Below are 27,773 nucleotides of genomic sequence, written 5' to 3'. Positions count from 1 at the left end.
CCCTGGCCACGAGACATCGTATATATGAGCAGGGGGAGCGCACGGGTAAACTTCTTGCGTGGCTGGAGCTCAGGGAACAGGCGGCTAGGTGGATTAAGGCGATAACTGGTCAGGATGGCACGCTCGTCACAGACCCCCAGGGAATTGCTGACGTGTTTGCAGTGCATTTTGAAGAGGTCTACCGGGTCCCACAGAACTCCCAGGCCCGATGGGCTACAGACCTCCTAGACATTATAAATGTGACGTGTTTGTCGCCGCAATATTGCGAGTCACTCGAAGCTGACCTTTCAGCGGCGGAAGTCCAAAAAGCTATAGTAGACGTCAGGTCGGGCAAAGCGATGGTCCCTAATGGTATGCCCATCGAGCTCCTCAAACCTATGGCCGTGAAGTTGGCACCCCACTTGTTGAACCTATATAACGAATGCTACGAACTGGGCCGTCTGGCGCCTGAAATCCGCGATGCGGCGATTGTGGTGATTCATAAGCCTGGCAAGCTGGCGGAAGAATGCAAATCGCACCGCCCCATCTCGCTATTGAGGGTAGAAGCAAAAATCCTGGCTAAACTGGTGGCCAATCGCCTACTCTCCTATCTTCCCGACCTGATCCATCCTGATCAGTCAGGCTTCATGCCGGGTAGGAATACCGCCAGGAATCTCCGTCGTGTTAATGGGGTGTTGGGACGGGTTGATAGCCTTGAAGAAGAAGCGATCTTGCTGTCACTTGACACCACTATGGCATTTGATACGGTTGAATGGGAATATCTTTTCACTGTACTTGCCCGTATGGGACTGGGCCCTAAATTGATTGGGTGGATCAGGCTGCTATATGGGCAACCCACGGCGCATGTCTCAGTTAATAACCACCGCTCTACCTCTTTCCCCCTCCAGCAGGGCACGAGGCAAGGTTGCCTGCTGTCGCCACTCCTTTTTGCCATGGTGTTGGAGCCCCTTACAGTCTGGGTAAGGATTGACCCTGAGATCAGGGGCTTAAAATGGACCTACGACCATGAAGATCGTATATCGCTCTATGCGGACGATATATTATAGTATCTGGCCTCACCGGCACGATCCATACGTCGGGCTGTCTATATCTTACACATATTCGGGGGGCACTCGGGTTATCGGATCAACTGGTCCAAATCACAAATGTATGTCATCTGCGGCGAGCCCCCGCCCAGCCCAAGGGGTACAACATCCCAGTAGTGGATCAGGGCTTTGTATACCTGGGCCTATTCCTCACGCCAGACGAGAATCTTTTCTATGAACGTAACCTCAAGAAGCCCCTGGAACGTCTGAGATTGGATGTCATGCATTGGAGGTCACTGCCCCCGACGTTGTTGGGACGCGCCTCCCTGTATAAGATGCTTGCTTTTCCGCGCTTTTTATATGCCCTGGAGAATGCCCCATATCAGATCTCTGACTCCTACTTTTCGCAAATCGAAGGGGTGCGGGCGTCGCAACTGGGACCCATCAATAGAAGGGTATTTGGCTCTCACGATGACCTCAATATCTGCACAGACCACTGGCTGATGGGAAGGGGGTTTACAATAGGGCTCTTTACACCAATCCTCGTAAATTGCGTCTGACAGGCCCCACGGCCCGTACGGTCGAAGCGTGGCACACGGTACAGTGCAAGTTAGGGTGGCACAACCACCTCACAAAAGGCTACTCCGCTATGGGAGCCAGATCTCTTAGGACACCTTAGTGCATGCCCGGAATTTGACAAGTGGGACATGATTGGAATCTCCACGGTTGGGGACCTTTGGGTTAAGGGTAGGAAAGCCACGTTCACAGATCTACAAGCGAAATACCACCTCGCCCCTACGGAGACCGTTAGATATCTATAAATCAGCCATGCGATTGACTCAGCCCTCCCCCGAGATTGCCCCCTTCCAGACTCCTCCCCCCTGGAGGATCGAATCTTATTAGACCCGATGACCCTAATATCCCTAACCGATGAAAAATTAGTGAATAACCGGATGGACCCGATGCTGAAACTAAGCGTGGGCTGGGAGCGTGACCTTGGTGCGATGGAGGATGATGATTGGAGAGATGCGCTCGCCTCCCCTCGGGAAGTGTCGATCCCACAGAGACTATGACTTGTCCAGTTAAAGGTACTCCACAGGGTCTACTTTGATGCCTCATTATTGTTTAGGTTGGGTAGGAGGACGGATGCACTCTGCCTTAGACACTGCAACCAGACTGGCACGTTCACACACATACTCTGGGACTGCGCCCACATACAAAAGTACTGGATAGATCTTACCCGACAAATGTCCAGGGCCTGCGGCAAATCCGTTCATCCCTCCCCCAAGACTTGCCTCCTTAACATCTGGGACGCAACAGACCATACCCAGATGGAACAATCTTGGGTAACAATGGGTTGAATCATAGCCAAAAGTAATATCGCCCAAAAATAGGGTTCAGGGGTGCTACCACGGATGAGAGACTGGGCTCTTGATATGGTCTATGTTATGGTGGCTGAAAAGACGGTGTTCAAGGGGCGTGGGTGCCCCAAAAAATGGGACAGTAAATAGGGGAAGTAGAACAAGTATAGGGGCGATATATGCATCTCTCCTACAGTGGAGTTGAGGAGGGAGAGGCGGACACTACTGGCTCTGCAGGATGGGATAGGAGAAACTGTATCACCGGGTGTACGCCGTTAGAGCTCTGCGACGTGGAGGGTTTACACATATTTCCAGGGGTTTTTGTAAACTATTCAGATGTTATCCACCGCCAAGAAGACTCAATACAGCACTAAGCAAGGTGTTAAGTATCCTCTCACTCTGTATAATTCATGTACTGCCAATTCAAACTGATTTTTGCTTTGCCACTGCTGATTCTGTAAGGCCTGGAAGGTTGTTTTTCATTAATAAAAAATGTTATTAAAAATGTATGTTAAGCATTGCTGACTGCTGCTGTAACACCACAGTATTGCTACAGTATTATTTTGGGGGAAATATCTATTTGTAATAGTATGTTATTTTTGTTTATTTGCTGTGTGTATGAACCCAATTATATATATTTTTAAAGACAAAAATGATATTGTCTAGAGTGCAATTACACAAGGAAGCAAACCATAGCATTGGTAGCTGTGGCAAATGCCACACATTTTTGGTAGGAAGCCAAATGTGAAAGCAGCATTAAGTATATATAGCAGTATTGAGTAGAGCTGCATAGCCTTAACGAATGACCTTGTAAAGCAAGTCTTCTGGCTATAAATAAAAGGTCTCACTTTCTCTGACAAGGCAGCCACCTGCTACAAAAGCGTCTCATTATTAGGGGTTCTGAGCTTGATGGTTTGTGTAGTGGTAAAGAGGATGCAATATCTAAAGCTGTAAGCACACAGCACCCTTACAAAACTGCAGTCCAGAAATGAGGATGCAGCACTTTAACAATATATAGTATTGTATATTAACCCCTTCGGTGCTCATGACGGAATGGTTCCGTCATGACCCACGGTTGAGCTGTGCTCATGACGGAACCATTCCGTCATGACCACACCCGCGCAAGATTCCGTCAGCACAGCGGCGGAATCTGCGCAGCATCGAAGGGGTTAAGGTGAAGTTAGAAGAGTGGTTACTTTGTAAAGATACCATGGATCGCTAACCGGGGAATGCTGCAACATGATTCAGGAGAAACAAAATTCCACTTGACTGGTAAGATGCATTACGATGACAAATTTATTTTTAATGTAAAACAAGCCAGGTACAAAAGAATTAGGTTAAAAAAAATGCTTTACTTATTTTGAAATTCTCGAACACATGTATAACTCTTTTATACAATGTGCCATTATTTTAAATATCCTAAAAAACTGTGAACAAGTGCAACAAATTACTGACTGGAGTAGAACCTTTAACCCCTTCAGTGCCCATGACGAGATAGTCTCGTCATGGAGCGCGGTTGCGCTGAGCCCATGACGAGACTATCTCGTCATGAACCCCGCCCGCTAATTCAACGCCCGGCACAGGGCGGGGAAAGGGCGGGGCACACAAGGGGTTAAACAGACAATATCAAATTATAAACAATTCCCCACAATACAGTGTACCATGTAAGACATTTTGAAATATGTTCTTAAAATAAGTACATTGAAAAACAAATAATATTTTTTTTATATTGTCAGCTATAACATTACAAAAATAAAACGGATTAACATTTTCAAATTAAATAGTAGTGTTAAAAGGAACATTTTTAACAAGCAATGCCAAAATTACAAAATGGCCAACATATGTTTTACTGAGTAAACTTTAAAGATATTCTGAAAGAAGAATTGGATTATTTCAATTACAATTCAACTTTTCACAACATCTAAGCCCTAAAAAGGTATATCAAGTTTTAGTACTGTTCACAAACTTTCAGTGACACCTAACCAACATTTCTGCACTAATTTTACTTAAATTCTGGAAAAAAAAGGTTTTATAACATTATATATATAAAAAAAGCTTTAATTTTCTACTATGGGGAAAAGCATTTTGAAATACACTTTAGACTTACTGTATTGTGGGAAAAACCAAATGCTAGGGCTAAAGTCTGCCTTGGAAATAAGTAAGAATATGTATTTCCTTGCATGAATAGTCTGCTTTGGAACGAAGTAAGAATATGTGTTTCCTTGCATGAATAGTCATTCTCTGGCATCAACTATCCTTGTCTACAGGAGAGATTGTTATAATCAAATATGCAACCGTCAAAGAATAATTCTTCCTGAAATTTGAGACAGCACTCAATATCCTTAAAAAACGGACACTATCAGTCTAGAATTTAGTACATACAAGCATGCAGCACATAAAGAGTATCAGACAGGACAAAAAAACCTATTTTTGCTGTTTCAGACTGTTTGTTCTCTAGGACAGTCGCTCCTGGCCCCTGGAGAAGAGGACCAAAGGTGTCCTCACGACCCCGAGCATCGCAAGAGTTGAGACTCCTTGTTGGTTCAGCCCAACAGGTCCCCCCCAGTCCGAGCTTGAAGCCAATTTTGCGACAGACAGATCTCCGTAGATTAAAATGGGGCACCAGACGCTGTAAGGCACCTCTGCACCCGGCCGCCCCAGTGCCGCCCGAAGTGGACTGTTGATGTTGCCTGGGACCATGCCCCATACCCACCTTATCGTCCAGAAGATGGGCCCCGTAAGTCGCTATTGAGTGCTCAAATGCAATACATGTTTTTTTCCTAAGTTAACATTGCCGCAAAGTGCTTCAATTACGATTTAAAGTATCAAAAACCAGTTTTCTTCAAATCTGCTATTTTAGAAAGTATTTACCAGTTTGTGATGATCTTGGTACCTGAACTTATATAAAGGTGTGTTATTTTTATAAATTGGTGTGGATCTCCTTATTGAGTTGTTTGCATCATTTATTAACTATTGCGTGTATGTGCAGTGGTCCAACACTCGTCTTCGATAAGCCTAAGGCTGCTCGACAACACTACCTCCTAGAAGACCAATTTAGGTTTGCTAGAGCAAGCCCCTGTCCACTAGTCAAGGAATACCTGCACTCTTTGCACAGTATACCTCTTTTTGGCATACCATATAGAGAGCTACAGTAGTCAATCTAATAAGGATTTGCAATTTATAAAATTTCTCTCCGCACTAGGATTGGCTAGCCTAAATGGTTGGTTCAGGTAGGACATACCTGCAGCTCAAACATTCCTGCACAGGAATCAGAGCTACCCAATAGATTACATGTTTATACAGGCATGGTTCTTTGACATTTGTAGAAGTTTTGGGGTCCTAAGAATCAGGGATAGTGACCAATAGGGTTTAAAATCAGACTTACTAACTGTTCCTCACTAAAGGGAATGGGTGATCCTGATGGAAGTAGCTTTCCCAAAACGTCTGACAACAAGAATAAACAAAAGATAAATGTCCCTATTGACGCAGTTCTAAATGTCTAGAGATGGGACTTGGCAGGGAACCTTTAAGCCATTGCAGAGGTATTGAAACGCTTCAAGCCTATAGTGAGGATGTGTAACCATGGGGTGGAAAAGGATAAACCCTGTTGGTCCTTAAACCAGCCTTGGTTCAATAAGGAGTGCTTAGCCGCCAGGAAGAAGTTGAGGATAGCATGAAGGGCAAGGAGGCCCCAAATGAAAGAGATGGATTTAACTGTATAAAAAAAAGACGTATGAGACCCTGATCAGTGCTAAGAACCAGGCTTAATATCAGTGTAATTGGGGCCTTATGATTTGCACTCTCAAGGGTAAGGAAATGACTACATTCTGGAAGTTAGTCCAGAGGGGGTGTAGTAATTCAAACCTTTCCCCAAGATGCACAGTCCCTAAAAAGGAAGGGGGTAACAGTGAGTGGTAACCGGCCAAATTTGTCGTGTCCTGGGGCTAGGGGTGTTCAGAGGCAAAACACAGCAAATCAACGGTATCCTTCAGCTGTTTCCCTCATCTCTCAAGCATTCGAGCACTCAACGCCAGGCTTAGCTCACACGCAAAATATAGAGCATGCAGGGGTATTTGAGGGAAAAGCAGAAAAAGTGCAGCTAACAAGTGTGCAAATTCATTTCAACAATGCAACAGGGCACGCGGAACCAAAGAGGTACACTCCGCCAAATACTTTTGGTCCAACAGCGGAAAAGAACAGCACAATCAACGGAAAAACGGCTATGGGCGAACTAACTGCTTCTTTTCTACAAAACCTTGAGTCCAAAATCAAAACAACTCTGGCGCTTACTCCAAAGCTGTTTAGGACCTAGATTGTCCCCAGGGGATCACCAAGAGAAATACTAGAAACAACTCATAGCGATGCTTTACATTCCCCAGTCAATAATGCAGCACAAAACTCCATAGCAAGAATATTGCAGTCCTCAAAAATGGAGCTACAAATAGATGACCTGCAATTGATGGCGCACTGTCTGGTTACTTTAAGCAACAAGCTGGACACCATCGAAAGAGAGAATACAAAACACCATGAGGTCCATGAAGTGTTAATTGCTCATGCGCAGCTATCGTTGACAGGTGGGCGATACTGCCAGAGATACTTGGTGAGATAATCGCCACAGTTAGGAGAACAAAGAATAATATAATATCATCAAGCCTGAAAGCCCGTTCTGATGTCATCCATGCCCCTGAAAGTACAAAGGGGCGTACCCTCCAGCTTATCAACAAATATTAGTGACAGTCCTGAGCTCATCTTGGTCTCCTCGGTCACAGACAATCAGCTTGAACCTCTATCCTCCTTACAGGAATCAAGCCTCAATTTTGTCGTGGAACCCAAAGAGGCAACAAAATAAGGCCCTAACCAGTATTAATGTCCAATGGGCCCTTTATCTAGGAGGGCTAAGAAAAAAGTTGAGGAAACAAAGCAAAAAAATCAAAAGCCAAAAAAGCGGTGCTGCAGTCACCTTGAACCCTTACACCTTAAGAGCCAACGTTCCGGGGCCACTCTATCCAATCTTCAATTTTAAAGCCAACTCTCACAACCATCCATTAAGGGAGGGGAAGGGTCAAGAGGCAATTGACTCCATTTTGCACAAGAACTCACTGGAATGTCTTGACCCTTATGAAGCAAGCCCCGTCCAGGTGAGCACAATGGTACTCACAAAGAAGACGACGGATGCCTGTACCCAGTTCTCCCCAGTCACAGCTACATGTACTACAATCTATGAGCAAGCAGCAGGACACTTTCCCATCTGTACACTTGGCCGATCCCATCCAACAGTCAGCCTTTGGCGGCACCCAATAGAGATAATAGTTACAAAGGAAACTTAACAACAGGTACCCAAGGCCTTGGCACCTCAATTCTACCTCAGATAAACAGACTAGCTACATGCCCATCTCCAAATGTGCCCCCCCCCCATACGTACAAGGCAGTGCTCACTCTGAAGTGTTATGCAAAAGGGCCATTTGACACTCTGAACAGGAGAAATATTTTGAGTCTATTTAGCCATCTACCATCTTTGGCCACAATTCAGTCAGAAAACCATAAGTGGGTAAGATTCCAGAATCTGCAAGGAGAGACTCATGGTGAATCTACCCTGCTGGGATTTTGGCTACAGAGCCATCTACTCGCAGCACTCAAGGAAGCACCACAGCTTACGGATTGGGGAATAGACATACAACCCTCTGCCTGGAGAAATATCTGCATGTCTTGCACCCTCCCACACAGGGTACGGAGGTCCATTCAGTCTTGAATGGCACAAACCGCAACCACCACAGCATGAGAAACTCCAATGCTTTTCCCAAGATTCCAAAGGATCTCCGAATAATTTGCAGCGACAACCAATTGGCTGCGCATCTTCAGACCCCAATAGGGAACCCAGTGGAGGATGGAAGCCAGCACAGGAGTTATTCCTAGCAATGAGCCCAGACAGGCAGAACCGAAATGCCCCAAAGGAAGAAGGCTGCGCACAAAAACTAATAGTAATTTCAAAGAAATAAAGGGGTCAAAAACATTCTTAAAGAAAAAGCCGCTCTTGATTATCTTTTTTTATGGTGAGATTTTGTGTCTCCAGGAGACATGTGCTACGACAACTACATCGCTAGTAGGCTATTACGAATTTCATAGTGCTGCCTCAAGACGCAACACATTTGGGCGACCATCAGGCGGTCTCTCTTTCTTCATTAAACATGCCCGTAAAATAGAGGCCACGGAAATACCAACCAAGTCGCAAGCCGTTCAAGTTTTCCTAATTAAAGGTATAAAGTTCAACTTTCAGCCCCTACTTCAGCTGTTGGCAAATTGCTACCTGAACTTGGCACCACTCCTGAAGAAACAGGCCATGGTCCTCTTAGTAAATACGGTTAATGACCTGCTGACCAAATATGAGACACACCAGACAATTATAGCCAGGGACTTTAATCCATGTCCTCCCATCGTGCAGGGAAAAAAGACCCATCGGTCAGGGACGTCATTGCCAAGTCTGCCGCGAAGAAAGGAGAGGGGATGCCTGGACTACAGCGCCAGACCCCTCTGCAGAGAACGCCCGAGGGGGTGAACTGGCTCAGGATGACGCCATTACCAAGACGTTCCTGGAGCACCTGTTTGGGACCCTGCAGGACAACTTCACGGGGCTCAAGCAAGAGATTGCTACCGAGATTAGGGAGATATGCCATGATGTTGAGGTGGTAGGCCTGAGAGTGGCGTCGCTAGAGGAAGGCCGAGATGCACGGAAGGAGGAGTTGGAGAGCCATCGCCAGCAGTTGCTGGCCCTACATGACCAGAATTTAGACCTCCGCTATCAGTTTGAGTACCTTGAGAATCTGTCCCGTCGCTCTAACTAATGAATCAAAGGTGTCACCCTGCAGGGGATTCCAGGCAGTCTCAAGGACTTTGTCACTCGCCTCTTTAAGCATGTAGCCCCTTCCCTGAGGGACCAGGAGATCATTTTGGACAACACGCAAATCGCGCTGGGCGACTGGCTGCTGCGCCGGGCCAACCTCAAGACATACTTACCTGCCTCCATTCTTTCCGGTAGAAGGAAGTTTTCATGGCCACTGCCCAGGAACTGTCACTCATTGACTTTGAGGCCCAACGACTATGGCTCTACCAAGATCACTACCTGATGACACTGCAGCGACGGAGAGCTCTCACACCCCTCACGGATCTCCTACGGCCCAGAACATTTAAAAGAAATGGGGTCATCCCGTCCATCTCCAGTTTGTGTGGCAGGAGGAGGTCCGAGTGTAATCTCTCTTGAGGATGCTCGAGCGCTCCCCAATATGCTGGACCTATAGTCTGCTGCGCATGTGACGTCCCCATAACAGGGCTCCTCATCCATAGGCCCAGTGCTGTCTGGTTGTTCCCAGGTGAAGGACATATTCGATTTACTGTTTCACTTCTTTTTCTAATGTCTTCTTCCCCTTTTCTACTCTCCTACCCCCCACCCCTCGTATGGATGACCCCGCATTTTCCCCATAGGAGGCTTGGCGTGCCCTTCTGTTAGTGGTGTACTGGCATACCCTCTTTCTGGTGTTTGCATGGTACTGTCGATACTTGGCATCAACGTTCGTGGCCTTAACGCACCAGCTAAGTGCTGAGAAATCTAAATCTGTTATTTGTAAAGTACGAACTACTCACCCTAAGGGTGTCAAGGTGCTGGGGGCCGTCGGGGAGATTAAGTGAGCTATTGCCCAGAGTCACATGGTGCTGAGCTGTGCTGCTGCCGACAGTGAGCCCTGCGCTCCGGAGTCAACCTCTCTTAGCACTCCTCCCCTTCCTTAAAGACACTAAATGCGACATCTGTATGCTAAAGGAAACTCACCTGCTCCATGATGATTGGCGTAGGCTGCGCTCCCGCTGGTTCGATCGCCAATACTTCAAGTATGGGGGAGCCAAGAGGGCGCGGGTTGCTATTCGTTTGCTACCCATTTATTGAGGAGAGGTGAATGGTTTTTATGGAAATCCCGTACAGGCTCTTAGAGTTGCATGTCTTAATCCAGGGCACTAGATACACTATGGACACAATCTATGCACCTAACGAACGTCAGGAAGCTCTCCTCAGGGACTCACTGGGCCGATTGGTGACCTCCCAGACAAGGACTTGGTGGTGGGTGGGGACTTCAATATCGCAATGGATACACATAGGGATCGGTCTATCCTGAGGGCGAGACAGGTTAGGGGACTCACTTGGGGCACTTGGCACTGGTTGGAGAAGGCAGGATTAACTGACATATGGCGATGCAAACATCCCACAATTTTGGAATACACTTTCTTCTCAGCTACCCACCAGACATATGCCTGTATCGATTATTTCCTCACCTCCCCCGGGGTGACTCGAGACACGGTCTCGGTAGACATTGGAGCGGCAGCGCTCTCTAACCATTCCCCCATAACGCTGTGGCTCGAACTTGGCAGACGTCCGCCGGCCCCATTGGTCTGGCGGCTTAATGTAAAACTCCTCAATTACAATCAAATACATACAGATAGCCTGGCGATCATAAACTCCATTTTGAAAATTAATGGCACACCCAACATTGCTGTTGCTACATTATGTGAGATGTTCAAGGTTGTGATCAGGGGCCATTTCATTGCCCTGGCCACAGTCTACTACAGGGAAACATAGACCAAACGTCACCAGCCGGAGTTACATGTTAGGGAGCTCGAGGCCACCCATGTCCGGGCGGCCTAGATAGCGGTCCACCATTAATTGACAGCTGCCCAGAAACAACTACTGGAGATAGACATGAGGAGAGCGGAATACGCACTGCTTCGTATTCGCCAGAAATATTATGCTGGTGGTAACAAGGCGGGGCTCATGTTTGCGCAAAGCCTCCGAGCGCAGGCAACCGATCAGAGAATCCCCAAAATACAGGGAGCAGATGGCACCCTGCGACATCAGGACGAAGACATTGCAGATGTCTTTTGAGCATTCTATGCAACCCTCTATATGGCAGAACCCCTGCTGGAGGCTGAAGTACAGGCGTATCTATCTCAGATGGCCCCCTCCCATTGCTTACACAACTAAATTCACAGCTCTGGATATAGATATCACTTCGCAGGAAGTCCTAACAGCCATTCAAAAGCTATAGCCTAAGGCGGCAGTGGGACTGGAGAGCTACAGTGCTGAATTCATTAAGGCTTTCGCCCCGCAGCTTGCCCTGGCCTTGGCAAGGATGTTTACCCGTATTGCTGTTCCTCCAACCGCCCCATCTCTCTTTTGAATGTCGATGCCAAAAAATTTACCAATAGCTCCACAGACGCCACTGATAAGCAACCCAGACTTCCCTCCGGCCACATTGGGCTTGGCATTCGTGGCCTGGCAGGAAGCCAATTGCAAACGGGTGGGCGACTTGTTTGATGCTAAATGGCTTATGGACTTCCCGACCTTGAAGTCCTCTTATGGTCTCCCTGACAAAGTAAGCTGGTTATACCTGACAGTGACACACTGGGTGACTCAGCCTTGGATTGGAACGCACGCCAGTAAGGTACTAACACCTTTTGGAAAGTGGCTTCTCACTGACAAGAAACTACTTTCCGACCTTTATGTTTTTTTTGTTACACCACAGATTCCCCTGAATTCACCCACGTGCACCAGATGCGAGGGGGAATGTGGGAGACCTTTTACAGACAGGTAGTGGAATGACATTCTGCACCAAGCACACATCTGCCCTTAACACGACTAGTGAAGAAATGCTCCTGAAAATTACTCACTACTGGTACCTCACACTGGCCAGAATTGCCACTTGGGCTCCCGCAGGGGATGGCTGTTGCCGGCGCTGGTCAACAGGGTAAGCTTACACATCTTTTATGGCAATGTCCCAAGTTGCAGTCTTTCTGAGAAGGGGTCTTGGAAGCGGTAAATGCTATGTTCACAACTGATATCCCCAGGTTCGCAAGCTATGCTCTTTTGGTTCTTCCCAACCCACTCACTTATCCCCTTCAGTCCACTAGAGGCAGAGCATTACCCTTGCATTGGGAGCAGCCAAGCAACTCCTCCTCGCCAAATGGGGTATGGATGCTGTACCAACACAACTGGACGGGCTACATAAATTTTGGGACATAATATGGATGGAAAAACTGATGGCTATGGGTATGCACAGCTGCCTTCTTTTCAACAAGATATGGCAACCCTGCCTTAAATATTTAACTGACAAATTGCGTGAATTATCCTGCCCCCGATACCTACAAGTACTGCGTTTAAACTCTGCAACTCTACGGACGACCAACAATCTCCCTGAGTATACCCTCCAGCGTCTTCATATCAGCGCACGCCTGAACGTACCCTCCTTCCTATTCTGAACCTCTTATATCTATCCCTTTCCTATTTTATTTCTCTACTTGGTTTTTCTGTGATACACGCTCATGGCGCTTAATATACGAGTCAACACCGGCCAATGGATGTAGATGGGCAGTTCTGTTTCACTTCTTTAAAACAAAATCATAAAACAGATCTAAATCCTAAAATACAGCCTTGCCTGACCCCTCTTGTGACTTTAATGGGTGCAGTGCAATCCCCGTTCTTCGTAAAATTAACTCTTGTTGGAGAATTCCAGTGTAAAGGTTTTATGAGATCCAAAAGGGGTGCCTCTATATCCGCTTTAGCCATCTAGTCCACAGCAGATCCCCATCAACCAAGTTAATAGCACAGGAGAGGTCCGTGAAAGCCATGTGTAAGGCACCACTCCTGGCTTTTTAACATATTTACCTGTGGTGAGAGTAAGGTTAAATGTTTGTTCCACAGTTCTTAGGCCTGGGTAAAAACCATATTGTCTTGGTAAAAAAAAAAAGGAATGTACCTCTGCCCAGTCCTCTCATTTGTTAAAAATTACACGGCCCAAAATCTTAACTGTAGAATTGAGCAGTGAGATCAAACGGTAACATGTTGGTAGGTTTCATTCTGCCTTTTTTGTAGATGGGCACTATAATGGCTTCTCTCCGGGTATCAATCACCTTTCCCTTCACTGCTGTCCTCAATATGTTAGTAACAAGAGGTGCCCAGAACGCCACGTTATGCTTGAATAAATCAATGCATTCCCCATCAGGACCTGGGACTTTCCCATTGGCAGTACTTTAAATTGCTTTGGTGACAGACTTAAGGTCTATGAGGGGGGAGGTAACAGAATAAGGAAAAGGCAAAAAAGACTGTGGGGGAGGGTATTGGTAAAGGAGATCTCATCTTGGGCAAAATGTGGACAGTGCAACGTTTCAGACGCCAAGAGAGGTCCACATCTCGGTGAACAGTGTGAAATACGCTGCACACATAGCATTGCCTGGATTACGAAGATACTTTCTGCCTTCTGCATTATGTGGTGTTTCCTTTATTCGACTATAGCTTGATTTGTTTAACAGCAGGACAACAATGCACTTTAAAAAATGTTTCTATTAACAACGCACGCATAATCTTTCAAGTCTTCATTTTCTGTAAGCCTGCCAGGTGTTTAAAGTATTATCGTTCGCTCTGTGCCCCCAAATGTGACCTTGTCCATAAAAGCAGAGACAAAGTAAAGGTCAATGTCTCTCAATAGTAAACTTCCTTTCATCGTGTTTTCACACTGTACTGGTTCCATTGCTAGATTGCAAAAGGAGAGGTTCCCGCCTTATTGTAAATTGTTAACATGCCACACATTTAACCCTGGCCCCACGCTCACTGAATCCAGACCATTGCATGCAGAATCACGGTTAATATTGTTTTCTTAAAGCTTGGACTGCTGCAAAACCCATTATCAGACGGACTCACCTGCTGCTGGAGACACCGACTTGTTGCTCCCGACTCCAGGAAGTGCGCAGCAGCGCACCAAAGATCAGTGACCTGCCTTGGATGGATCCCACGGGGCAGGGCGATCGAGCCACGCAGCAATCCGCAGCAGAGAGACCATTCGGCCCACAGCGCTGTGACCTGGCAGTGGAAAAAGTGTTTCCTGCCTCGGGGCCTGCCCTTGCACGTTCGGCAGCTGGGTTCCAAGAGCAGGTGGGCTGCAACAATGACTGAATCCGCGCTAGAACACTGACGTTTAGCGCAAGACTCCCCCGCCAATCACTGGCTAGATACAGCCCAGTCATGGGCTTCCAGACAGTGAAAGGCCTCCAAAAGCATTCAGACCGCATTTCTAATTGGCTGTGAGCCCCATAGTGCCCACAGCTCAAATATCTTTAGTGGTTTAATGTCTACTTGTCCGTCGGGCAAAATAGACAATAAATCTTCTTGCCCATTATAAAAATCTACTTGGTTCGGGCGTCGGGCGATATGATTTCCCCACCCCTGTAGCCCTATTGACGCAATAGGACTTTGGGAAGACCCAAGTAAAGGGAGTTGGTATAGTCAATTCTAGAATTGACTAGGGCTATTATTACTTGGGTCAGAGTCTCCCTAGTAAGGAATTTCTTGATCTTTTTCATGCGCCGCAGTTGGCAGAAGCGGGCCGATGTCACAGCTCCTACCTGCTGCTTAAATGATAACTCTTCATCAATTATGACCCCAAGGCTTTTTACTGCCTTTTTAGGAGAGGGAGGGGGACCCATCTCGCTGGGCCAGAGTGAAGGGATCCAATGGTCCACCTTACTTGCTGTAACAACTATCTCAGTTTTGTCGGAATTCATCTTCAACTGATTACTGTTCAATCAATCCCAGATGAACAGCATAGTGTCCTGAAATTATTGTCTAGCGGTGGGGCTTTTAACGATCGTGAATAGTAATTGCATATCATCAGCATAGTTAAACAAGTTAATTTCCTTGTTCTTAAGGGAACTGATCAAGGGGCAGATATGGATATTAAAAAGGTGAGGAGAAAGAACAACCTTGTGGTACTCCGCAGTTCAGTTGTACCTCAGATGACACAAAGGGGGGTAGCCTAACTGATTAGGATCTCTCACTCAAAAAAAAACAAATGATCCAGTTCAAAGCGGAATACCGAAGCCCTGTGGTCCTGACCCGGTTAGCCAAAATGACATGGTTGACCGTGTCAAAAGCCGCAGACAGGTCCATCAGCACCAAGGCTTGAGTATTACAGTGGTCAGCTTCCTTCCGCATGTCATCAACAACTGAAATGATCACAGCCTCAGTGGAGTGCACTGGCCTATATCGCGCCTGAATTGGGTCCAAGAACTTTTTTTTTCTTCAATGAAAGAGCAGAGATGGCGAGCTACATGCGCCTCAAGTAATTTTGCCAAGTATGGTAGGGGGGAAACCAGGCTAAGGTTTTTCATATCTGTGGGATCTGCTCCCGCTTTCTTTAGTATAGGAACAATAATCGCTCTCTTAAAAGATCTGGGAACCAACACAGAATTGATGGACTGATTAAGGAGTGACAGTACCAAGTAGGCAAATCTGGTACATACCGCCTTTATGACCTTTGGTGGGCAAATATCACTTTGTGACCCTGATTTAACTTTTGTCAGCAAATTGACAAGGTCCTCTTGCGATATGTGTGGGAAGCAAGAGATCATGTGACTATTCCCAACACCCGATTGTGGATTATTGTGTAAAGGGCTGGAAGGAATGCTATTTTTAATAGCCTCAATTTTGTTAACAAAGAAGGTGTTGAGCGAGTCACAGATTTTGGGTAGGAGTGACTGAGAGGGTGACTCTGTCTGGGTTGGAGAGGTCTGAGACAATCTTAAATGTCTCTTTAGAATTATTAGAGGCGTTTGTAATTCTGCTTGTAAAAAATATCACCTTTGTTTGCCTTAGGAGAGTTTTGTACATTTTCAGATGTTGAATAGACATAATTTTAGAGTCTGGCGAGCACTTAGATCGCAATTTCCTCTCTGTTTATCTGAGCTTTCGTTTTGCTAGTTTCAGCTCATCCGAAACCCATTTATTAGCCTCATGTGTTCTTGATAGGCTAATTCTATGGAGTGGAGCATGATCATTACTGGCCTTCCTCAGCCAGCTCGTGATTTCGTGCTCAAAAACCTCAATATACTACTTAGATTCAGGCGGGGACCTTCTTAATGCCTGACAGAAGGCTGTGAGGTTGACACGAGCCCTATTTTTTGCGATAATAGGCTGTCTGATGGGGGAGCTATTCCAATTAGGCAGGAACACAGAAAAGGAAATCAGATGGTGGTCAGACCAACCACAAGGTCTGACCACCATCTGATCCCTCAACGGGAGTCTGGTGGTCCACATCTGATCCAAGATGTGTCCTTTGATGTGAGTTGGGAGACTTGCTAGTTGTTCCGGATTTAGATCACTCAGGGCTGCAGTAAGATCTATAGCTTGCTGCCCCCCTTTCACAGTTTGCAGTAAAAACAGTGCGAGATAAAAGAAGGCTGAAAAAAGTTGAGCCAAAAATGTTGTCAACTGAAAAAAAGAATGAGAAAAGTTCTGGCGACAAAAAATATTAACTTTACAATAAAAAAGTGTGCCTTTTAGGGCAAAGATACGTGTATTGGTAGTAGGCGTAGAAGGGAGCATTTAAAGTGGTGTGGGAAGAGGGCAGAAGTCTAGTAAAATGTTTTTTTAAGAATCAGGGAAGAATGCTAATAAAGGGTAGTAAGGGATTACTTGGGTTCATGGATTGGTAGGCTCAAGTGATAGTAAATTTTTTAAAACTAAGGAAACAGCATTAAGGGGTGGTTTGTTAGTTATGGGGTTAAGGGACGCACAGTGTAAAAGCATTGCTAGGGGGTTTAGGGTTCAGAGAAGGGTTGTGTTAAGCTTCTTCCTCAATATTTGGAATCTCTCCAAACTCATCTAAAATATTTGGGGTAAATGTCAGAATTTAAAAAACGCTAATGTCAAAAGCTTGCCTAGGATTTGAATTGTTGGTTCGGATTAAAGCTGACAGATTCTCATACGACTCTTTGGATCAGACATTTGACTCGTTTTGGAACTCTGAGTGCCCAGAACATTTGCAAAGTATGGGAAGGCACGCGACATCGTGACCAGGGAGACCCTTTGGAAACTCCTCCACCACTACACTGTGCCACATACACGTGCATTAATCATCAAGGACTCTCACGAGGGAATCGCCTGCAAGATGGTCCATGGAGGACAACTCAAGGAAGCCTTCAAAGTGAAGACCAGAGTCCACCAGGGTTGTTTACTCTAGCCTATTCTCTTACTGCTGGCCACAGACTGTTTCGTGAAGACATGCACTGCAAGGAAAAGAAATGGAATCCAATGTACACCTTGGATGCAGCTCGACGACCTGGACTTTTCAGAAGACCTGACCCTACTCTCCCAAACCCATCTTCAGATGCAAGAGAAGACTGAGAAAGTGGCAGCCACATCAGCACAACTAGACTTCGACATTTACAGGGCAAAAATAAAGATCCTGAAGGCTAACATGGCCAGTACAACAACTAGACTGTACCTATGCACAATATTGCGTAGAAACTGATTTTAGGATTAAAGTTTAGGTATGTGAGGCTCTCTTACATCAACACATCTTGCAAGAAATAAACTTAGCAAATTCCCGCTCTAGGTGGATATTACTGAGCAAAGCATATGGTGTTACTACTTTGAAGAGAGTACTTGAAGAGAAAAGAACATATTCAAGTAACATCAGTTATTGGCATCAGCAATTAGTTCCTCCCTAGATTCTGTATGCACCACTATTACGCCTACTGTCTACGAATACCTCAAAATAATGTTTATGTGGGAGAATGTCTGAATCTGAGGTATGTGTGGGACGAGTAGCATGATTTAGGAACCTGTTGATAGAAGGGTGTAGTTATGAGCGCTGCCAGGCATAATTTTTAAGTGAACGGGTCCTTTATCCTTCTACTGGACAGCATTCGTATTCTGACCCAGACTTTTCTGATTGACTCTTGAAGAAAACAAGCAAGATTAAGTCTCTTGCTCTTTAGTAGTTGATCTTAAAAACTAAATTCAAAGTAAAATGTTCTCCATGATGGGTCATTTCAGAGACAAAATGTATTCCCCTAAGCAACAACTCGTTTAAAACATGCACTGTACTATGGAGTGTAAATCTGGGGTTTATAGGGTCCTGAAATTGCTACAAAATGTATCATACTTTGCAAACATGCTACATAGCTGTAATTTTAGTCTGTTACCAGACATTTTAGTGGCCCTTTAAAGGATAAAAAATTTGTAGAAAGGAGGTCCTTCAGAGGTGGCAACCCGCTGCACATCAGATTTGTCTGAATCTTAAAGTAACTTTATTTTATAAATGTATTTGTAAATTGTGGTATTATGGACTAGTGGTGACTTTGCTAGATCCAACCAGATCCCAACCTAGAACAACTGATTACTACTTCCTCCCCATTCCCTATGTTAATCCATGCGTTTCTGCAGCTCTTTTTGATCATTGCTGCGTTGCTCTCTAGCTAAATTTCCACTACGAAATTAGCAATATGCACAAATGGAGGCGAGTATAATTTTCATATGAATTACACTCTTAGCTGTTAGTGCGTGCAAAAGTGGACAGAAGGAAAGGATTGGAGGCCAGAGTTCTCCACTGTTTTACCAGCTACCCACATTTTGTCCATGTGCTCCAAACCTGTAAATTTGTCTTGAGGTTACGCCAGACAGCACCATAACAGTTTGTGAAATATGTGAAGGATCATATATTACAGAAAGCCCCTGAACTGGATTCCCTACAAGTCCTAATTTTGTCCCCTGGGTTCCTTCCCATGCTTCCTACTCTACGGCCGCACTGAAACAGTTGCCTGGCTCCACCAGTCCTACACAGAAAACAATGAATTAAATTAAAAAGAAATGCCATGGGGCATTATGTTAAGGAGAGAGGAGTTGAAGCTATGCTCTATCCCATGAATGTACAGACCCATATGCACATTCATAGCAGAAGACTGATAATATTTTCAAATGTTGGTAGGTTCATTTCTGGGGGAATTAGTGCCACTGCCTGACTGAAGCTGCTAGGGCATAGTTTTCAATGCAGACTAGAAAGCCACAATATTTCTGGTCCACAGCTGAGCACTGACAAACAAGTTTTGAAGTTGTACCTTTGACTTTGGATCAGGGCAGTCCTGATTCTTCGGTCCTTGACAGTGTTGTCCTAGTGCAACCGCATAGGTGACAAGCAGGGTCCAGAGATGCAAGGCTTGCATGCACACTGCCAACGAAAAGGAAGCAAACCTCTTTAACACAATGGGCCTGCCCAACAGTTAAAACAGCACTCCACCCTCTTCACATGCCCCAGAGGCCAATCAAGACTACGCCTTTCCACCTTAAGGAAGATCGGTCTACCTAATGATTATTAGAATTTAATTTTGTAAATTTGTAACCCTCATCAATCAAAAATATAAATGAACTAAATGTGTTTAAGGGATATTTTAGTGTTTACAGTTGCCCCTGCTTATGCATCGTTTTAGTTCCGTTTTACTGACACTCGATCAAAATATTAAATCCCTTACAAGTAAAAGTGCACGTTTTCCTTTCTTTTTCTTTCATCTTAAAATGATTTAATATCTTCTCTGTCGAGCTTCTGATAAATGATGGGCATCCTACTTACCGAATCAAACTGCTTGTGCGAAATAAACATGTAGTCTAGCAGGTTCCGAACACAATGCCACAGCTCTGTAAACATAAACGGACGAGACTCTACTCGCCTGACATTTAACATTCAAGCAGAGCGGGCCATTGTTCTGCAGTCAGGTGATCACACAGCAGAAGAGTCGACAATCGAAACCGTTGCTAACATCTCACGCTGGTTAATTACACTAAAGCTTCTGCGATCTTGTAGAATTTACTTTATTGGGCTTCGAACCAACACTTACTTTTAGATTTGAACTGCACCATCAAAAAAAAGAATAGCAGCACTATATATGAACTGCAGCTTCTCTTGTAAAGATTACCAGTTTCTGTTCTGACCTATTATGCGAAAAACAAGCCCGGCTGGCAGCTTGTTGTGACGGCGCAAGCCGTGTTTACTTCGACGCTCATACTTACGGGGATGCGCCGAAGCAGCTGCGCCGGGGAGCGAGAGGAAAGAAAATTGTGCTCGTCTGGGGAGGGTTTATATAGCATCAGGCGCCGGCCTCTCAGGGCGTTCCCAAATATAGCCCGAGTAAAGCCCTCTGCAAAACCCAAAGGGCGCTGGCGCCCTGCACCCGCCGTACGTATTCTGACACACGTCCAGGGCACGACCCCTCAAGGAGCACCACAAACCTTTGACCCGGCAGCGGCCCCGAGACGTCGCCCATAATGAGAATACATGATGCTTTGCTTAAGAGCCTCTGCGATCGACACGTATGTCGGCGGTTACTGCCCCTGTATATGTGTCACTGACAGAAAGGAAACCCTTCATATCGAGAACAGAGTCGCGCGTGGGATGGACGGATATGGAAACATAACGAGTTCAGCAAACACAAACGGACCCGCATGCCATATAGTCACTATACGGCATAACTAATATGCACGGTGAATTGTATACTTTTTAAGATGCGGTAATAACGAACCAGAGATCGCCTCGTGTGCGCACATAGCCCAAACGCCTAGCGGGCTTTTCTGTAGAAATGCCGGTTTCAGTATGATATACAGATATTGTATGGCTTCACGCATGGATAATCATGTGTCTAAAAAACATGTGAACTTCTAAACACAAGGAAGATGTGTCATCAGATATGCTGCACGAGGGACTGGTGGAGCCACCTAGAGTATCATCATCATCATCGTCGAGAAGGAAGCACAATGGTCAGAAGGCATCCAACATGATAACATTGACATGTAAAGGGGTACAGAATATCCCTTTGCCTGGAGTGCGAAAAATCCCCTTAACAGGTGCAAACTTTCTACATCTCTTCAGTGTGCCCTGGCCAGAAAGAAATCCTTTAGAATATTAAGGTGATAGTTGTACACTATTTTTTAGCTCATAAATTTGCCAGTGGGGCACGGGCAAGATGACTACAGGGTAGGAATTATTCTCCAGCAGAGAAGGAATTATTTTGCACAATATATATTCAAAGGTGCTAAAAAATTAGTAACTCCCACTTCTTAATGGCCTTACACCCCCCACCTCTTACCACCCAAACAGCATCTCAATTGTTTCCTGGCCCTACGTAAAAAGTAAATAGACAGTCTTAGAACTGGCTTCCACAACCACAAATTTAAATTGCTGCCATGGGCGAGTCTTGCATGCAGAGATACAAGAGTTTCTTTTTGATAGAGGATTCTTTTAAATACCTAGAGGAGAGGTATTCCAAGAACATTTTGAGTTATGGTTAAGGAAAGGAAAAGATTAAGTTCAAATCAGAGTGGAGTAAATTTGATATCAGAAAAAAACATTACTGAGTGTACCTCCATCTTCCTAATGTAAAAATTGGAGTGGTTATTAAACGGCAAGAACTTCAGTACCCTTAGTTAAAAAAATTCCATCAATTACCAACTCTTGTGATCACCCCACAACCAGGTGACACAGCATAAAACCGACTTTTTAATGATGGTCCTCATGAGTGAGAAATAACTGGTGATGCATCTACTTCATTTCTTTTACTCCTTCCCCCACAACTTGGGGTGACAAATTAACCAATAGCAGGATTGTGATCACCTAGACGTGGCTCCCTTTAGATAACAAGCATTTGCAATGCAATAGGTCGTGCATTTATGCAAGTTTGAGCTATTGGCATTGTAAATGACAATGCCTTTTAATTGTGTTTTGGGTTTTAAAACAAATAAAACGCATCGTCATATACAATGCCAATAGCTTAAACTTTTGTAAATGCAATACCTATTGCTGCATCAAATGTAAAGAAATAGAAAATAAAATGTTTTTCTATTTCTTTACTTTTGCTGCAGTCCTGCTCCAGCTATAAAGTGCCCATGGTGTTTGGATACTTTTCCAGCCAGCCCTCTGTCGCCACGTTTGCCTGAGGTCTATTCCTGTCCGCGCTGTGACCCTTTCCCGCGTTTATCCCTGTTATCCGTCCGATAATCCTCTCTCCCGATCCCACCTGCGGGCACACTGCAGCCCTGCCTGGAAGCAAGCTCCGCTGCGGCCTTTCCCGCCGTCGCTATTTATAGCCCGCCCACTTCAGAGGGGCGCGCAGCTCTCGCGGGGGTGTTGGCTCTTTATGGCCTTTCAGGGCTGGCCGACAAGTGCGTGCAAGTTACTTCAAAGCGCTCTGTCTCACAGAAGCCGACTCCCCTTGCCAGGTGCGCGTCCAGAGAGAACTGAGGTTGTGTATGTAATTGGTCCCTTTTCCAATGTAGGGCGGGCTGAGAAGGGGGGCTAATGGGATAATTGCAAGTCATTTCCTTGAACTGGTATTTTGGCACAGGTTGCTGAGTAAATATGACTCAGTGAAACACTATATGGTTCTCAGCGCTGGGCCACCATCCAAAATGGCAGCGGCGGGCGTGCCAAGGGCCCACAGCCGGTTCAGGGTTGCAGCACGGCGCAGAGTCCGGTAAATATTAATTTTCAACTCGGACGGCTACACTGCTGATTTAAAACTACTCAGATCGATGTTCTCGGTGTGGAAGTGATGTTACGTGGCTTGTTAAGCTGGTGCATTGCGCTCTTCTTACTGTTTGTTCGTTCATTGAATTGCTAGTGGTTTATGGCTTAGTGCCTAAATTAGTGGTTTAAAAGATTCCAGGCAGTGCTTTGTTTCATTACGGATGTCAGGCAGTGAGTACAAACTCCTATGACACCCCTACAAAGAACCTGTCTCCTAGTATTGAGCACAGTATTCAACAATCAAGAGCATTTGGGGTTTGTGTAGTGTTTTTGTGTTTGGGAACTTTAGAGCATGTCGATGTAAATGTTAAGTCTCAGAAGTACCAGCTCTGTGTACCCCAATTTCCGGCCTGTTGCGCTAGGATACACTGTGGTACTGAAGGCGTTGTGGACGTGTTTCAATCTGATCCCTGCGCGGTTACTGAAAGGGACACCAGGGACTTGATGTAGAGCAGAAAGCTCTTCGAAGCCTGGCCCCTGGGTAAGCCACGGTATCGCCTGTGCATGAAAGCAGTTGCCAGGCAGACCTCTTGTCTGATCCTTCGTGTCACCCTGGCATCCTGGAATGAACCTCTGGGCAACAAATTTCTAATATGAAGATGTAAAAGTGGTCTATCTGCTATCCGTGGCAGCTGCAAGGCCAGCTGAGTAGATGCAGTCGTCTCGCCCTGTGGCGGAGGCGTTGTCCGGCCCATACAGTCCAGTGGCGGTTGTCGACCGCGGGTACGGAGCAGATCGCCATGACGTATTTGCTCGGCTTTTTCTGCAGAGCCACTTGGACGGCCTCGCCTGCCAAAAGGTTCCTTGTCTTTATGGGGCCATGTGTTTGGCCCCATAAAGTTAAGAAACCCTTTGCGACCAACACAAAGCAAGCGAGTCCGTCCAAATGGGACGGCTCGAAAAGCGAAGCAAAAACGTCATCGACACCTCTGTTCCAATGGCTGGCCACCGTTTAGCATAAAGCTTAAAGCCCCTTACAGAAAATACCTTGTTAACACTAAATCTCGCCATCGAGACTGCGCATGCGCGCAGCCTACGCCAGGCGAGACCTAAAAAGTGAAAAACTGCTTAGCCATATTGAATATATACACTCCAGCCAATGTTGATTTTTAGAATATATGTGAAGATGCCTGGAACGTAGAATTTATGCATCACACTATGACACTTTCAAGTATGGCTCGACCATCTTTCTTCTTGTTTTGCAACCGAAAACGAAATAATGTTTTTACTAATAAACATAATAAATGCACAAACCTCCTTACTTTTTGACGAATTAAAAAAGTTAATTCAAGGTAGAATTTCTAGTCCTAACAATGAATAGGATTCCGTTGAACTTTAGAATAATAGGATAAATTGCTTTTAAGGGAATGCAGTAATAATTGTATAATATTAAGTTCATTCTTAGTGCTAAAAATGCATTTGTAAGTAAAAAACAGGAGTGACATTTATCGGTCCTACTGAGGCATATTTCTAGAAAAACACATAAGCTACTTCTGTCGTGGTGAGATGGGTGTTTGCATGGAACGCAAGGGCACGCAAGTCAAAATCAAATGAGAAAAATAACCTGTGGAAAGTGCTTAGTGAACATGGTTGAATCGTAAGGCACAAAAAAGCAAAAGAGTGTCCATAACAAAATCTTAAAGTTAAGTCTTGAAGCCAAATTATGCAACATGCATATGGTCTTGGAAGTTCCGAGATGTAGGAAAGACCCCTAGGTGAGACTGCCTAGTTGATATAAAATTTTTAACTGTCTAAAATATGAAAGATGTATTATTAAAAGTACCACGATGACTGAAAAAAGTGAATGCTGTAAAGCAGAAAGAAACTGGCCTTCAACGAGCCCAGGCACAGACAAGATGTCCATATCATCAAAACTGACTGGAAGGAAGTCAGTGATTTCAAATTAGGTTTTGCCAACATAGAGAGAATGACGTTCTGAATGTATTAAGAAAATGGTTACAGCACTGAAAGAGAAGGAGAGAAGTGTGTCAACATATCTAACGTTGGTCATAAAGGGGTCATCATAGTATTACCGTTGGACTCTTTAGCTGCCAAAAATCTTTACCCAGAGTGCACTTTAATATCTTTGCAAGTCAAGAAGACAGGATTACTGACAAAAAACGGGTAAATGTCAGCACTTTAAAAGATCTTCGCAGTAGGAAAATAAACAACAACTATATGGGAAGGGTAATTAATCCTTTTAGTTAGGAAAGGGATTATAGCACAATTATTTTTTTGAATGCTTAAATCATTAGGAATGAAGAGATTGTGTTCCAAGGTTTTTATTTTTTGTATAATTTGATTAAAAGTTTGTAGGATTTAGTGACACCTATAAAGCAGTAACCTAAAGTAAAAAACAAAAAATCATATTCAAGCAGCATTCTTTCAATAAACAGAAATCACAGCAAACCAGTGAAACCTATAAAGCAGTAACCTAAATTAAACAAGCATTGGCATAGCCAACAGGTCTCGCCTTTGGGACCTTAGAAGTGTTTAGCCATGCAACAGTTGCATAACTAAATACTTATAAGGTCCCAAAAGTGAGACCTATTGGCTATGCCAAGCGGCCGTGCGGTCGCGAAAGTAATCGAGGTCAAGCGCGCGCGCGCCCACGCACATGCACTGTAGCTCTAGGGTGGCCTGGTAGCACTATTTGGAGCCCTCTCAAAAAGGCTCGCCAGACCATCGCATGCGCTGGGTCAGGCGAGACCTAAAAACACAAAATCATATTCAAGCAGCATTCTTCCAATAAACCTAAATCACAGCAAACCAGCACTAACCATACGGTAAAAATATATATATCACTCCTGCCATGCATTAAAGCTACATCAGAAACACTATCACTTTTGAGAACATAACATTAATACTGAGCAAATCAGAGGGCAAATGCATTCAACCCTCTCACTGTGTATGCACTATCCATTTCTCATTCACTTAAACTGTCAATACTTTGCCTAATAGGAAAAATACAGACTCATCAACAGAACTTCTAAAAAGATGTGTAAAGTATAGAACACATATTCAATTCTACATTATGACACAATTGGTTGTCATGCTTTCCAAAACCGACTGCACTTTGCAAAATCATTTTTAAAAACTATCTTTCTGAGGTAGCAAGGTGGATAAACCTTGATTGCCTAAGATTTTAGTCAGAGAAAACAGAGGTAACCCACTTTGGTCAGTATACACCTGGTCGCCTACCTGGTGGCCTAACTTACTTGGTTTCCCACCAGTCCCTATTCAGATGGCTAGAAATCTAGGCATTAAGGTGGGCTCAAACGTCACCTTCACACCACATATATGCGCCATGTCAGCTACTTGTTTCTTTATAATAAGGGTCTTTGGGAACATTTTTGAGTTTATTCCTAAGGCTACACAGTAAACTGTTGTCCACGCTCTGATAACCTTCAGAGAGGATTATGTAAATTTCATGTTGGCCGTCTCTCTCAAAAATCTGATTTATCAGTTACAAGTATTCCAAAATCCTATGGTGAGACTGATCTTCAACATCGTCTAGCATCAGCCTGTCTCATCAGACCCAAAATCCCTCCACTGGCTGCCTATTCACAGAAGAATCCAATTGAAGCTACTTACCGATACTTATCGGGCAGTCATTGGAAAAGGCCTTAAATACCTCCATATATTGTTACCCGGGTGCACACCTACTCGGGCCCTCAGGTCATCAGGACATAATCTCCTTGTCAAACCTTGATACTGCAAGGCCCATATTGGCTGTCGTTCCTTTGCATTTGAGGCAGTGAAACTTTAAGACTCCATCCCAGTTCATCTTCAACTTATAACGTCCGCGGCTACTTTTCATAAACTCATCAAAAATTGGTTCTTCCCTCTTTAGTAATTCTCTCCATTTTCTTTCTTTCTACCACTGGTTTAAGCGCTGGGACACTTGGCTGTGAGCAGCTGTACGCATTAGAAATATTTAATTAATTCAATATGTTTTTTTGTAGCTGGTTAAAATGAGTGATGAGAAATTCAGAGTAAATTTCACACTAATTGGTGAAATGTTTTACATTATGAAGTTCATGTGCCCAGCCTTTATGATTTTCAACACAACGGTGTACATATGCTGTCAACTTGTTAATTATTAAACAATTCGATAACATAATTTTAGAATAGCCAGTCAGTCAGTCAAGAAGTCTTTATTCGATTGTCATCATAAAAGACATACTTATTATTATTATTATTTATTTTTGTAGAGCGCATAGTTACCCAGAGGTATCCCAGCGCTAGGAACCCTAATTCTACAGTTCAGCGGACCAGGGGCAGAGAAAAGGAGGGGGGAGGTGGGGGGGGGGGGGAACAAAGACTCCGAATAAGGGGAGGGCTTAAGACCTTAGGGAAAGAGATGAGTCTTTAGCTGCTTCCTGAAGCGCAGGTATTGTGATTCGAGTCGCATATTGAAAAAAGATTCATATAGAGTACAATACAATATCATATAGCAATACAAGATAAAAATATTAAGATCATATAGAATATTTCATAGTAGTCAAATTATTAAAACATGATGACTAGACATAGAAAAATTTTAAAAAACACACACAAATCTATCCTAAAACCATAGTGGTAACACTAGTTTAAAAACCAACTAAATCCAAGTGGGACACATATCAAGGATTGAGTTTCGGTAACCTAAGAATCCAAGCCCAGCTGATAAATTTGGCAACACCTATAACAACAGGTTTAGATGTATCCGTTTTCAAAATTCTACTGGCAACCTGAGCAGAACGGGTACTCATCAATCTGCATACGGGACGAAGCCATATAGGTCGTGGAAGAAGGTATGTTGGAGAACAAAAAAGAAAGTGATCCATAGATTCGATCTTATCCACACAAAAGGGGCACTTATCACTACCAAGAGAGCTCCAGCTTTTAGTGAGCCCTCGCAGTGGTAGGGCGCCCACTCTAAACTGATGATACAGTTTACGATCAAGATGTTTCATAATGGTGTCCCAGTAACCTTCGTAAGCGGACTCGTCCTTAAGAGC

At 44.6% G+C, this 27,773-nt stretch overlaps 1 protein-coding gene across 6 annotated transcripts in view; it reads right to left on the bottom strand.

Moving 5' to 3' along the window:
• NT5C3A (5'-nucleotidase, cytosolic IIIA) overlaps positions 1-27,773 on the bottom strand; it is a 548,905-nt gene that overhangs the window by 388,765 nt on the left and 132,367 nt on the right. For 2 of the 6 annotated variants that reach the window (XM_085607497.1, XM_085607494.1), the window contains exon 2: positions 19,316-19,425. The exons of 2 other annotated variants lie outside the window; for them this stretch is intronic. In XM_085607497.1, the coding sequence (XP_085463623.1) occupies positions 19,316-19,420 (105 nt within the window). In that variant the 5' untranslated portion in view covers positions 19,421-19,425. Of the gene's footprint in view, positions 1-19,315; positions 19,426-20,261; positions 20,591-27,773 lie in introns of those variants that run through there. 2 more of the 6 variants (XM_085607493.1, XM_085607496.1) reach the window with 2 other exon arrangements.

This window comes from Triturus cristatus, chromosome 5_2, assembly GCF_964204655.1.
Source record: "Triturus cristatus chromosome 5_2, aTriCri1.1, whole genome shotgun sequence".
Taxonomy (NCBI): domain Eukaryota; kingdom Metazoa; phylum Chordata; class Amphibia; order Caudata; family Salamandridae; genus Triturus; species Triturus cristatus.
Note: the sequence above shows the minus strand (reverse complement) of the source record. Positions and strands in the feature narration are given on the sequence as shown.